Source organism: Mobula birostris, chromosome 3 (assembly GCF_030028105.1).
Source record: "Mobula birostris isolate sMobBir1 chromosome 3, sMobBir1.hap1, whole genome shotgun sequence".
Lineage (NCBI taxonomy): Eukaryota > Metazoa > Chordata > Chondrichthyes > Myliobatiformes > Myliobatidae > Mobula > Mobula birostris.
Genome location: NC_092372.1, coordinates 130,479,205 through 130,494,000, shown reverse-complemented (window position 1 = coordinate 130,494,000; position 14,796 = coordinate 130,479,205). Strand labels below are relative to the sequence as shown.

Here is a 14,796-nt window from a genome sequence, read left to right as displayed (position 1 = left end):
CGCAGTCTCTCCCATCTCCGCCACTGAAGCTTGTAAATCCTCCAGAGTCACTTTGTGGCCTCCCTCACTAGTCCCCTTCTTGCATGCACTCAGTTTTTGAGGATGGCCTGCTCCAGGCAGATTTATAGCTGTGCCATATTCTTCCCATTTCTTGATAAATGGCTGAGGGTAGCAGACACCAACAGAATCAGCAGACCATTCGGAAGGCTAGTGATGTTGTGGGGGTGGAAATGGACTCTCTCACGGTGGTGTCTGAAAAGCGGATGCTGTCCAAGTTGCATGCCATCTTGGACAATGTCTCCCATCCACTACATAACGTAGTGGTTGGGAACAGGAGTACTTTCAGCCAGAGACTCATTCCACCGAGATGCAACACAGAGCGTCATAGGAAGTCTGTGGCCAACAAACTTTATAACTCCTCCCTTGGAGGGTCAGAAACCCTGAGCCAATAGGCTGGTCCTGGACTTACTTCCTGGTATAATTTCCATATTACTATTTAATTATTTATGGTTTTGTTACTATTTAATTATTTATGGTGCAACTGTAATGAAAACCAATTTCCCCCAGGATCAATAATGTATGACTATGACTATGACTATGACTATAATTGACTTAACTGTACTCCAAGGGATACTCAGTGACTTGGAAGTTTTCATTATCCGTCTCCTGACTTGTGCTTTTCAATAACCTTATCGTAGAGTTGTTTGAAGTGCACCTCTGTATTCATGGTGTCGTTTTTATCAGGATACTGAATCACAAAAAGTTGAACCTTCTGGATACATGTGTATTTTTACTACAATGAATTGAAACACCTTGACTGCACACAGGTGATCTCCATTTCACTAATTATGTGACTTTGCAAACCAATTAGCTGCACCAATGATGATTTAGTGTGTCATATTAAAGGGGGGGGGGTTGTGAATACTTAATGCAATCAATTACTTTGTGTCTTATATTTGTAATTAATTCAGATCATTTTGTCGAGATCTGTTTTCACTTTGACAAAAAAGTGTATTTTTCTGTTGATCAGTGTCAAAAAAGCCAAATTAAATTGTCTGTGATTCAATGTTGTAAAAGAATAAAACATGGAAACTTCCAAGCGAGTGAATACTTTTTATAGGCTCTGTGTCTGGTTAGCTCTGACTTTTTAGTTGTGGTTCTTTGGGATCTTTGGGACAATTGCCCCAGCTCACCACGTGCCTGGGTGGTGTACTGTTGCACTTGGTGAATATTTACACTCCAGGTCTGAGCTGTTAGAGGCAGCTGCTCTGATAATCACTCATGGTAACAGGGCTTCGACCTTGGAGGAAGCAGGTTTTATCTGTACTGTCAAGGAGAGGGATCATTCCAGTCCCTAGCATGGCCAAGTATCACAGCAAAACTGTGGGAGCTGGTTGACTCCCTCAACTTAATGGACATCTGGAATGCACTCCAGTCCCTTCACCCAGAGGTCTGGAGGAGGAGACGTGTCAACCATCTGTACATTTTGCAAGTATACATCTCTCCTAGTGGCCTCCATGTATCTGGTACCATGCAATGGTGTGAGCAGAGGTCCTCACTGTGCCTACGGGTGGCTCCACATTCCTGCACCTTAACGACTGACTAATAGAGGACGAGTAATTCCAGCAGAGATCCCCATCTTGAGGGTAGACTCACAGAAGCACGTGATGGGATTGACCAAGATGCAGGGCTCAGAATTCAGGTTGAGAGGGATGTGCTGAACTTTGAACCCAGTCTGAGCTCTGCTTCGATTTGTGAAGGACCCGGCACTACAGAAAGCACACAAAGGCAAGAAGAGTAGCTTGAAGGCAGGTATGCAGGATCACAGATCCAGAGCCTACATCATCCACTCTTCTACTCACTGGGCAATAGCAGCACGTCACTGGTCCAGAGGGAACTGCTGGTTTGGTCTGCCCCCTTTGTGGGGCTCTGCTCCCTTTATGGGGAGTAGGAATGGGGGTGGGGCTCTGCTCCCGTTCTGAGGAGTAAAGTTGGGGGAGAAGCTCTGCTCTCTTTTCGAGGAGTAGGAATGAGGTGAAGAGTTGGAATGGGGGTGGGGCTCTGCTCTCTTTGGTTTCATTGTGGGACGATTTGGAGAGTTGTTCACTACCCTTCAACAGCTCAAGGTGCCAGCCCAGCAGTGTGATAGGCTGACCATGAAGCTTCTGTTGTGGAAGCCCCACTTGTGACTCCCGGTGATCGGGAAGATGTTCTTCGTGTGGTGCAAGGCAGTCATCATCCTGCTGTCTGAAAGGTGTCATTACCAGATTTAACAATCTCAATGTGTGGCTCTCTCCTTAAAGCAGATCACAGAATTGTTGTCCAGCTATCCAACAGCCTGATTTCCCACTCACATGGCTTCACCTATCAGTTTCTGGCTTGTACTCCTTCGCTTCCCTCCACCAACTTACTTTGACTTCTTCCCCCTTTCTGTCCAGTCCTAATGACCAAGATCTCCATAAGACCATAAGACCATAAGACAAAGGAGCAGAAGTAGGCCATTCGGCCCATCGAGTCTGCTCCGCCATTTTATCATGAGCTGATCCATTTTATCCTATTTAGTCCCACTGCCCCGCCTTCTCACCATAACCTTTGATGCCCTGGCTACTCAGATACCTATCAATCTCTGCCTTAAATACACCCAATGACTTGGCCTCCACTGCTGCCCGTGGCAACAAATTCCATAGATTCACCACCCTCTGACTAAAATAATTTCTTCGCATTTCTGTTCTGAAAGGGCGCCTTCAATCCTTAAGTCATGCTCTCTCATACTAGACTCTCCCATCATGGGAAACAACTTTGCCACATCCACTCTGTCCATGCCTCTTAACATTCGAAATGTTTCTATGAGGTCTCCCCTTATTCTTCTAAACTCCAAGGAATACAGTCCAAGAGCGGACAAACGTTCCTCATATGTTAACCCTCTCATTCCCGGAATCATTCTAGTGAATCTTCTCTGTACCCTCTCCAACATCAGCACATCCTTTCTTAAATAAGGAGACCAAAACTGCCCACAGTACTCAAGTGAGGTCTCACCAGCGCCTTATAGAGCCTCAACATCACATCGCTGCTCCTATACTCTATTCCTCTAGAAATGAATGCCAACATTGCATTCACCTTCTTCACTACCGACTCAACCTGGAGGTTAACTTTAAGGGAATCCTGTACGAGGACTCCCAAGTCCCGTTGCATCTCAGAACTTTGAATTCTTTCCCCATTTAAATAATAGGCTGCCCGTTTATTTTTTCTGCCAAAGTGCATAACCATACACTTTCCAACATTGTACTTCATTTGCCACTTCTCTGCCCATTCTTCCAATCTATCCAAGTCTCTCTGCAGACTCTCTGTTTCCTCAGCACTACCGGCCCCTCCAACTATCTTCGTATCGTCAGCAAACTTAGCCACAAAGCCATCTATTCCATAATCCAAATCGTTGATGTACAATGTAAAAAGAAGCGGCCCCAACACTGATCCCTGTGGAACACCACTGGTAACCGGCAGCCAACCAGAATAGGATCCCTTTATTCCCACTCTCTGTTTCCTGCCAATCAGCCAATGCTCTATCCACGTATGTAACTTTCCTGTAATTCCATGGGCTCTTATCTTGTTAAGCAGCCTCATGTGTGGCACCTTGTCAAATGGCTTCCGAAAATCCAAATATACAACATCCACTGCATCTCCCTTGTCTAGCCTACTGGTAAGTTCCTCAAAAAATTGTAATACGTTTGTCAGGCAGGATTTTCCTTTAAGGAATCCATGCTGAGTTCTGCCTATCTTGTCATATGCGTCCAGGTACTCTGTAACCTCATCCTTGACAATCGACTCCAACAAATTCCCAACCACCAACGTCAAGCTAACAGGTCTATAATTTCCCTTTTGCTTCCTTGCCCCCTTCTTAAATAGCGGAGTGACATTTGCAATCTTCCAGTCTTCCGGAACCATGCCAGAATCTATCGACTTTTGAAAGATCATCACTAATGCCTCCACAATCTCCACAGCTACTTCCTTCAGAACACGAGGGTGCATTCCATCTGGTCCAGGAGATTTATCGACCTTTAGCCTATTCAGCTTCCTGAGTACTTTCTCTGTCGTAATTGTGACTGCGCACACTTCTCTTCCCTGCCACCCTTGAGTGTCCGGTATCCTGCTGTCTTCCTCAGTGAAGACTGATGCAAAATCCTTGTTCAGTTCCTCTGCCATCTTCTCATCTCCCATTACAATTTCTCCAGTATCATTTTCTATTGGTCCTATATCTACTCTCACCTGTCTTTTACTCTTTATACACTTGAAAAAGCTTTTAGTATCCTCTTTGATATTATTTGCTAGTTTCCTTTCATAGTTAATCTTTTCTCTCTTAATGACCTTCTTGGTTTCCTTTTGTAAGGTTTTAAAGACTTCCCAATCCTCTGTCTTCCCACTAATTTTTGCTTCCTTGTATGCCCTCTCCTTAGCTTTAACTTTGGCTTTGACTTCTCTTGTCAACCACGGTTGCATCCTTTTTCCATTCGAAAATTTCTTCTTTTCTGGAATATACCTGTCTTGCACCTTCCTCATTTCTCGCATAAACTCCAGCCACTGCTGCTCTGCCATCTTTCCCGCCAGTGTCTCTTGAACAGTGACCTGTTCACTGTTTACTGTTTACCTGTTCACTATACTGTTTACTATTTACCTGTTCACTGTACTGATGGGATTGATCAAGATGCAGGGTTCAGGGTTCAGTGTTTACCATTTACCTGTTCAGTGTTTACCATTTATCCATTCACTCTTTACTATTTACCTGTTTACTGTACTGATGACCTGTGCTGCGCAGTACATGCATTTATAATTATATTTTATTAACTTATTTATGGTAATATTTTGTTTTATGTGCTGTTGGAGATACATGTTGTGTAAGGGCAAATACAAATTAGAAATAAATAATAATAAATCAATAATCAAGCAATAAATATCAAGTACATGAGATGAAGAGTCCTTGAAAGTGTGTCCATCGGTTGTGAAAACATTTCAATGATGGGACAGGGGAAGTTGAGTCAAGGTATCCCCTCTAGTTCCGCAGCCTGATGCTTGCGGGGTAGTAACTATTCCTGAACCTAGTGGTTTGTGTCCTGAGGCTCCAATAACCTACTTCCTGACCCTTGCTGCCTCTGATTTTCCAATGAGGACTGGCTCATGGACCTCCAGTTTTCTCCTCCTAAAGTCAGTGATCAGCCTCTTGGTCTTGCTGACTTTGAGTAAGAGGTTAATGTGGCACCACTCAGCCAGATTTTCAATCTTCCTCCTATATGCTAATTCATCACAACCCTGATTCCCCCTACGTCAGTGGTACCATCAGCAAACTCGAACATGGGGCTGTGCTTATCCACACAGTCATGTATGTGAGGCAAGGAGAGCAGGTGTGGTGTTGTGGTGCACCTGAGCTAATGGAGATTGTGGAGGAGATGTTGTTTCCAATCTGATCTGACTGGGGTCTGCAAGTGAGGTAATCGAGGATCAAATTATACAAGGAGGAGTTGAGGTCAAGGTCTTGAAACATATTGATTAGATTTGAGGGGATGATGGTATAGAATGCCAAGCTGTAGTCAATAAAGAACATACTGATCTATGCATCTTTGCTGTCCAGATGTTCCAGGGTTGAGTGAAGTGCCAATGAGATGGTATCTGCTGTGGACCTGGTGCTCCAGTAGGCAAATTGTTGTGGATCCAAGTCACTTCTCAGGCAGGAGTTCATAAGTTTCATCACAAACCTCTCAAAGTATTTCCTCACAGTGGATGTAAGTGTTATTGGATGATATTCATTGAGGCAGGTTACCACATTCTTCTTGGGCACTGGTATAATTGAAGCCTGCTTGAAGCAGGTGGGTACCTCAGACTGCCAAAGTGAGAGGTTAAAGATCTCAGTGAACACTCCAGCCAGTTGATCAGCACAGGTGTTTAGTACTTAGCCAGGTACCCTGTCCGAGCCAGATGCTTTCTGTGGATTCACCCTCCTGAAGGCTGCTTGCATATTGGCCTCAGAGATCACAGGATCATTCAGGTCTATGAGAGTTTGCGATAATTCCTCCAAGTTTTGAAGGACAAAATGAGCATAGGAGACATTAATCTCATCTGGAGTGAAGCCCTGTTGTTGCCTATGTCGTTTGATTTAACTTTATAAGTGGTGATGGCATTCAAGCCTTGCCTCAACTGTCGAGAATCCTTCACTGATTCAAGTTCAGTCCAGAACTGCCACTTCACCCATGAGATTGCTTTCCGGAAACTGTACTTGGACCTCCTGTGACTTTCTTAGTCACCAGATGTGAATGGGTCTGATCTGGCCCTCAGCAGATTGCAGATCCCATGGTTCATGAATGATTTTGTGAGGACGCACTCATCTACAAATGTTTTAATAGTCTGTGACAATCATGGTGTATTCATCCTGATCCACAGCTGAGTCCTTGAACACGCCCAGTCCTCTGACTATAAGCAACTCATACCTGCTCTTCTGCCTCCAATGACCACCTCGTTGTTGTTCTGAGCTCTGGAGTTTTACTCTTTAGCCTCTGTCTGTATGCAGGTAGGTGAAGGACAGCCAAGTGATCAGATTTACTGAATTGTGGTCTGGGCATGGAATGGTGGACATATCGTTATCTTACAATGGTCTACTGTGTTGGGACCCCTGGTGCTGCAGGTTATGTGCTGATGGTAATTGGACAGGGATTCCTTCAAACAAGCCTGCTTGAAGTCCCTGACTATGATTTGAAATGCATTGGGATGGACTGTTTCTTGTTTGAAGATGGCATCGTGCAGTATTGAAAGCACTTGTTTATGGTCAGCCTCTGGTTGTATATAAACTGTGGTCAGGATTATGGAGGAGAACTCTCTTGTTAAATAGAATGGATGGCATTTAACCACCAGATGTTTAAGGTTGGGGGAACACGAATTCAACAAAATCACCACATTGGAGCATCGCCGAGAGTTTGTCATGAAACATACACCTCCACCATTTGCCTTAGTAGGTTTCAGTGAGATCTCCCCTCATTCTCCTAAACTCCAGTGAGTACAAGCACAGACACATCACTCGCTCCTCATATTTTAACTCTTTAATTCCCAGAATCATTCTTGTGATCTTATCTGGATCCAACATATTGAAGCAACTACAAAAAAAAAACAAGTCAGCGGCTATATTTCATTAGAAGTTTGAGTAGATTTGGTATGTCATCAATAAAACTCGACAATTTCTACAGATGTACTGTGGAGATGTACCTGGCTGCATCATATTCTGGTATGGGGGGGAGGGAGAGGCTACTACACAAGATCGAAGTAAGCTGGTCAGGTGGGTAGCAGGTTCCCAACAAATGAGGGCTAATTAGGATTATTGTGTTCATTTCTGGTCATCTACAGTAATGTGCAAAACTCTTAATTTTTATATGGTTTTAAATGGTTTGACTCTACAGGGCCCTGATCTCAACATCATCGAGGATGTCTGTGATTACCTGGAGAGACAGAAGCAAGCGAGACTCCAGAGTCTGTCAAAGGACTGTGGTAAGTTCTCCAAGATACTTGGAACAACCTAGCAGCCGATTTTCTTGTAAAACTGCATGACAGGGTACCTCAGAGAATTGATGGAGATTTAAAGGCAAATGGTGGTCACAATAAATATTGTTACCATTTAGTTTCTTGCTGTTTACTGCTCTTCATAGTAAAGTTTTGATATCTAGAAAGTTTCCGTTTCATTGTTTTTAAAGTATCTTTTCTTTACAGAATTTTTTTAACGTGTGCCTGAAACTTTTGCACAGGAACGATATCAATAAGATTGAAAGAATGCAGAGACGAATCACAAGGACTTTGCCAGGACTGAAGACTTGAGTTATAGGAAAAGATTGGGTAGGATAGGATATTATTTCCCTGGATTGCAGGAGAATAAAGGGAGGTTTGACACAAAATTATGAGGACTATCGAGGAAAAGCAAGCAGGCTTTTTCAAGTGTGTTGGGTGGGTGGAACTAGAGTTCATGGGTTAAGAGTGAAAGGTGAATATCAGGGGGAGCTTCTTCACTCAGAGGGTGGTGAGGGTGTGGAACAGGCTGCCAGAGGAAGAGGTGGATGTGTGTTCAATTTCAAAATTTAAGAGAAATTTGGGTAAGTACTGTACATGAATGGGAGAGGTATGGAGGGCTGTGGTCTGGGTTTGGTTTAATGGTCCAGGCAGAATAACAGTTTAGCATGATCTGGATGGGCTGAAGGGTCTGGTTCTGGCCTGAGGTGTTCCATCAGATTATGCCCCTCTGAAATCCAATTAAAACATTCCGAAAAAATGTGATATCCCCTCCCTCTCTCTTTGGGAGGGAGCTGCCTCCCTCGTGTCTCAACATTGCAGGGATGGACAGGGAAGCAGGTGCTGGAGTCAGAGTTGGTGGGTCTGAGTGCCTCGAGCTTCTGTGAAAGGCGATCAGCATGTCAGGATGTAGTAAGCACGGCATCAAACGGTGACCGGACAGGAAATGGTTCGACAGTCACAGCATGAGAACAGCAATACGTACAGCAGAAAGTGGAACGTTATTTACCGTTCAAACAAATACATAAGAGAGGGAAGGAGACAGGAAAAGACAGAAGGACTTGCATAAAGCAACTGATAGATGTGTTGAAGGACCAAAAACAAATGAAAGAGCTAAATGAGACCAAAAGAACGAGAAGGATATGAGGGTGAAAGTGTGTGGATAGATGGAGGTATAGAGAGAGGGAGAGAGAGAGAGTAGGTGAGGTAGACTGAGATCAAGGAACCTCAACAGAAGTTGAGGAAGGCAAAGGTTGACGGTGAAAATTTGGAACTGAACATCTTTTGATAAAGTGTGTGAATCAGCAGATTGGGACATGACCATGAGAAACGGCATTTTCACACACTGAAAACCTACACACATCGAACTGTTCTGTCACCAGAGCTGAAACAATAAAATCTGACCTTACCCAGAATGATGGCAAATGCAAAAGCACAGTTCAGGCAGAGAACCCTTTCCAAACACTTCCACATCTTCAAGCTTGACTGGTGAGCTTGATAGCCAGAAGATTGTCACCGAAGGAAGTAAGAGCAGGAACTGCTAAGTCATAATGAAGTAAGATGCACGTAATTGACAAAACATCATACTGGCCCTCCCAGTTCCTTTATCTCATACAAGTTTTCTACTTTCCTGTTTTGAACTTGTAGCACTCTTCACGAACAGCAAATTCTACAGTGTTATCAAACACTCTGGTTTGGAAAACCAATCGCTATCAGCTCTCAGCAATAGACCTCATTTCCGTGGGACATTACCCCTTCTCCCCACTGGTGCACAGCCATTCCTAGCCCATCTCTACCTTCTGCTCAAGAAAAAGAGATCAGACGGTCCAGGTGGATCTATTGTTTCAGCTGCCCGAGCCTCATAGGACCATCCTGGTTGATCAATTGTTTCAGCTGCCCGAGACTCACTGGGCAGTCCAGGATGATCAATTGCTTCATGTGCTCTAGCCTCACTGGACCGTCCAGATGGATCAATTCTTTCAGCTTGCAGGCCAGAAGAACCTACAGTCTGATCAAACACAGGGGAAGCAGACAAACCAGTTCTCTTTCTTTCTCCCCATTTTGTGAACTCTGAACTGATTCTTGACTCCGGGACAATCTAATCAGAGCAATAAACCTGAGACCATTCTCAGAGGAGTAGCTACTTGTTATGTAAAATGCCATACCTATGAAAGAAGCAATCTGTAATCTCATTAGACTCTGTCTGGGTTGCCTCATTTAACTGGTTTGGACCAGCAAAGGCACAAATACACAAGGCTGGGATGGGCAGAGCCATGAAACAATGTTAGTTGTAGCCCTGAACAATGACCAGTAGGAAAGTGACTCAGGTAGGTCAGGTGACCTTGAGCCAATGGGATGGCGATCCAATGGTTCAATTGATGAGGAACAGTGTAAGAGTCAGGAGCTCCAAATACGCGGGGGTGATAACTCTCCAGCAACCAGACACCAACCATCGTGGATAAGGTGGACCCCACGGTCACGTGGAGATCGGGACCACGAGGATTGCCTGGCCAGTGTAGACTCTTTTCTGGATAATACCTTTTCTCTTCATTGACTGTTCGTGGAGGGTCAGGGATTCTAGTAGGAAGCACACAGGTAGACAGTTTGTGAACCCACGTGCTTTTTAGTTGAAACAATAAAAGTTATTTATCAGTAAATACAGATTCTCTCTGCCTCAGTCATCATTTGGCGCAGGCGTGACCTGTACAAAAAGGACGGGTTACACTTGAATCCTAGGGGGACCAATATCCTGGCAGGGAGATTAGCGAGGGCTACTGAGGTGACTTTAAACTAGAATGGCTGGGGGGGTGGGAATCAAATTAAAGAGGCTAGGCGAGAGGAGGTTAGTTCACTACAGGGGGATGGGAACCAGTGCAGAGAGACAGAAGGGTGTAAAGTGAAGGTAGAAGCAAAAAGTAGTAAGGAGAAAAGTAAAAGTGGCAGACCGACAAATCCAGGGCAAGCATCAAAAAGGGCCACTTTTCAACATAATTGTATAAGGGCTAAGAGAGTTGTAAAAGAGCACCTGAAGGCTTTGTGTGTCAATGCAAGGAGCATTCGTAACAAGGTGGAGGAATTGAAAGTGCAGATTGTTATTAATGATTATGATATAGTTGGGATCACAGAGACATGGCTCCAGGGTGACCAAGGATGGGAGCTCAACGTTCAGGGATACTCAATATTCAGGAGGGATAGACATGAAAGAAAAGGAGGTGGGGTGGCGTTGCTGGTTAAGGAGGAGATTAACGCAATAGAAAGGAAGGACATAAGCCGGGAAGATGTGGAATTGATATGGGTAGAGCTGCATAACACTAAGGGGCAGAAAACGCTGGTGGGAGTTGTGTACAGGCCACCTAACAGTAGTAGTGAGGTCGGGGATGGTATTAAACAGGAAATTAGAAATGTGTGCAATAAAGGAACAGCAGTTATAATGGGTGACTTCAATCTACATGTAGATTGGGTGAACCAAATTGGTAAAGGTGCTGAGGAAGAGGATTTCTTGGAATGTATGCGGGATGGTTTTTTGAACCAACATGTCGAGGAACCAACTAGAGAGCAGGCTATTCTAGACTGGATTTTGAGCAATGAGGAAGGGTTAATTAGCAATCTTGTCGTGAGAGGCCCCTTGGGTAAGAGTGACCATAATATGGTGGAGTTCTTCATTAAGATGGAGAGTGACATAGTTAATTCAGAAACAAAGGTTCTGAACTTAAAGAGGGGTAACTTTGAAGGTGAGACGTGAATTAGCTAAGATAGACTGGCAAATGACACTTAAAGGATTGACGGTGGATATGCAATGGCAAGCATTTAAAGATTGCATGGATGAACTACAACAATTGTTCATCCCAGTTTGGCAAAAGAATAAATCAAGGAAGGTAGTGCACCCGTGGCTGACAAGAGAAATTAGGGATAGTATCAATTCCAAAGAAGATGCATACAAATTAGCCAGAAAAAGTGGCTCACCTGAGGACTGGAAGAAATTCAGAGTTCAGCAGAGGAGGACAAAGGGCTTAATTAGGAAGGGGAAAAAGATTATGAGAGAAAACTGGCAGGGAACATAAAAACTGACTGTAAAAGCTTTTATAGATATGTAAAAAGGGAAAGACTGGTAAAGACAAATGTAGGTCCCCTACAGACAGAAACAGGTGAATTGATTATGGGGAGCAAGGACATGGCAGACCAATTGAATAATTACTTTGGTTCTGTCTTCACTAAGGAGGACATAAATAATCTTCCGGAAATAGTAGGGGACAGAGGGTCCAGTGAGATGGAGGAACTGAGTGAAATACATGTTAGTAGGGAAGTGGTGTTAGGTAAATTGAAGGGATTAAAGGCAGATAAATCCCCAGGGCCAGATGGTCTGCATCCCAGAGTGCTTAAGGAAGTAGCCCAAGAAATAGTGGATGCATTAGTGATAATTTTTCAAAACTCGTTAGATTCTGGACTAGTTCCTGAGGATTGGAGGGTGGCTAATGTAACCCCACTTTTTAAAAAAGGAGGGAGAGAGAAACTGGGGAATTATAAACCGATTAGCCTAACGTCGGTTGTGGGGAAACTGCTGGAGTCAGTTATCAAAGATGTGATAACAGCACATTTGGAAAGCGATGAAATCATCGGACAAAGTCAGCATGGATTTGTGAAAGGAAAATCATGTCTGACGAATCTCATAGAATTTTTTGAGGATGTAACTAGTAGAGTGGATAGGGGAGAACCAGTGGATGTGGTATATTTGGATTTTCAAAAGGCTTTTGACAAGGTCCCACACAGGAGATTAGTGTGCAAACTTAAAGCACACGGTATTGGGGGTAAGGTATTGATGTGGATGGAGAATTGGTTAGCAGACAGGAAGCAAAGAGTGGGAATAAACGGGACCTTTTCAGAATGGCAGGTAGTGACTAGTGGGGTACCGCAAGGCTCAGTGCTGGGACCCCAGTTGTTTACAATATATACTAATGACTTGGATGAGGGAATTAAATGCAGCATCTCCAAGTTTGCGGATGACACGAAGCTGGGCGGCAATATTAGCTGTGAGGAGGATGCTAAGAGGATGCAGGGTGACTTGGATAGGTTGGGTGAGTGGGCAAATTCATGGCAGATGCAATTTAATGTGGATAAATGTGAAGTTATCCACTTTGGTGGCAAAAATAGGAAAACAGATTATTATCTGAATGGTGGCCGATTAGGAAAAGGGGAGGTGCAACGAGACCTGGGTGTCATTATACACCAGTCATTGAAAGTGGGCATGCAGGTACAGCAGGCGGTGAAAAAGGCGAATGGTATGCTGGCATTTATAGCAAGAGGATTCGAGTAAAGGAGCAGGGAGGTACTACTGCAGTTGTACAAGGCCTTGGTGAGACCACACCTGGAGTATTGTGTGCAGTTTTGGTCCCCTAATCTGAGGAAAGACATCCTTGCCATAGAGGGAGTACAAAGAAGGTTCACCAGATTGATTCCTGGGATGGCAGGACTTTCATATGAAGAAAGACTGGATGAACTAGGCTTGTACTCATTGGAATTTAGAAGATTGAGGGGGGATCTGATTGAAACGTATAAAATCCTAAAGGGATTGGACAGGCTAGATGCAGGAAGATTGTTCCCGATGTTGGGGAAGTCCAGAACGAGGGGTCACGGTTTGAGGGTAAAGGCGAAGCCTTTTAGGACCGAGATTAGGAAAAACTTCTTCACACAGAGAGTGGTGAATCTGTGGAATTCTCTGCCACAGGAAACAGTTGAGGCCAGTTCATTGGCTATATTTAAGAGGGAGTTAGATATGGCCCTTGTGGCTTGGGGGATCAGAGGGTATGGAGGGAAGGCTGGTGCAGGGTTCTGAGTTGGATGATCAGCCATGATCATAATAAATGGTGGTGCAGGATTGAAGGGCCGAATGGCCTACTCCTGCACCTATTTCCTATGTTTCTATGTTTCTATTATTACAAGGGGTGATTCTTGTAACAGAATTGGCATCCCTGGGTGGGCTTGAGGATAAATCTCTTTGTTCAGGAAGACACTCAAGTCGAAGCGCATGAGAGATGTACAGAGAGATGTGCGGCTGGGTAGGTAGCAGTTACTAACCCAGGATGAAGAATTCAGGAAGTACTGCTTGGCCACAGGACTTTGATAGTTTTGATTGGAGGGGATGCTCCAGAAATATGTGTTGGGGAAGTGGCTGCAATTTGAGAAGTCTGCCAATCACTCTGACTGTGAAGGGAAAACTGCTGGGGATGCCCTGTGGAAAATCACCCATGGAAACCTTTCAAGTAGGAAGTTTAAATAGTTACAAAAACCAGTAGCGTTGGCTTTTTTATTGAGGATTTGATAGAATTACGACAAAATGATAAGGTGGAACGGCACAAATCAGAAACAGGAAACGAATGTCGGCAAAGCAGAAGAAAAGAGACAGAGGTTCCAACAGGAAATCCGAGAATATCAGCACAAAGCAGAAGCCGAGCGAGATGGGTTACAACAGGAAATCCTAGAATATCAGCATAAAGCAGAAGTCGAGCGAGATAGGTTAGAAGGAGAACACAAGAGGCTCCAAAAGGAGGTAGAAACTTTTAGAGAAAGGGTTACTGATTCACAGGGTCAGAGAGATATGAACTTGATGCATATGAACCAGTTTCAGTTGAAGTGTGAGAAATTCCTTACAGAAAAAATGTAAACTCGAGGAAGCAGCCGAACTAGCGAAGGATAAAGTGGCAATTTCAAGATGGCTATTAATGTAGTTCAGAAATCAATACAGGAAAGGAAGAGTAACACTGGCCATCATGCAATATGTTTAAGGCAAATTCAAAAGTTGCCGGACCGTCTTGCTGCGCAGTGAGGAATAATATGTGCTTTTGGATCTGAAAAAGAGGAAGGTGAATATGGAAATATTAATTAGTATGATTCAGCAGATGAAGCTACTAGATACGGTTACGATAATTACCAAACACCATTTCCCGAGGAACTCCCAGGGACTCCCTACCAATGGAAGCCGGTGATGAGCACCCCTAATTACTATCAGCAAGGGGGGAGCAAATCAAAATCAGAATATAATGTACACTACACCATTCGGGGTACAGCAGCTTAGAGACATTGCAAAGGACATTGGGATATGTGTGCTCGGAGACGACCCTCAAGAGCTTTTCCAAACAACTAATCATCAGAGAATAATACCTGGCCTAGGCCAGGGGTCCTCAACCTTTTTTGCACCACAGACCAGTTTAATATCGACAATATTCTTGTGGACTGGCAGACCGGGAGGGGTGTTCAAGTAGGATTAAA

At 44.0% G+C, this 14,796-nt stretch overlaps 1 protein-coding gene across 2 annotated transcripts in view; it reads right to left on the bottom strand.

Moving 5' to 3' along the window:
- The window catches only part of LOC140194700 (SLAM family member 5-like), a 43,634-nt gene extending 34,596 nt beyond the window's left edge, over positions 1–9,038 (bottom strand). For both annotated transcript variants that reach the window (XM_072251956.1, XM_072251957.1), the window contains exon 1: positions 8,943–9,038. In XM_072251956.1, the coding sequence (XP_072108057.1) occupies positions 8,943–9,006 (64 nt within the window). In that variant the 5' untranslated portion in view covers positions 9,007–9,038. The remainder of the gene's footprint in view (positions 1–8,942) is intronic.
- Positions 9,039–14,796: the final 5,758 nt, after the last annotated feature.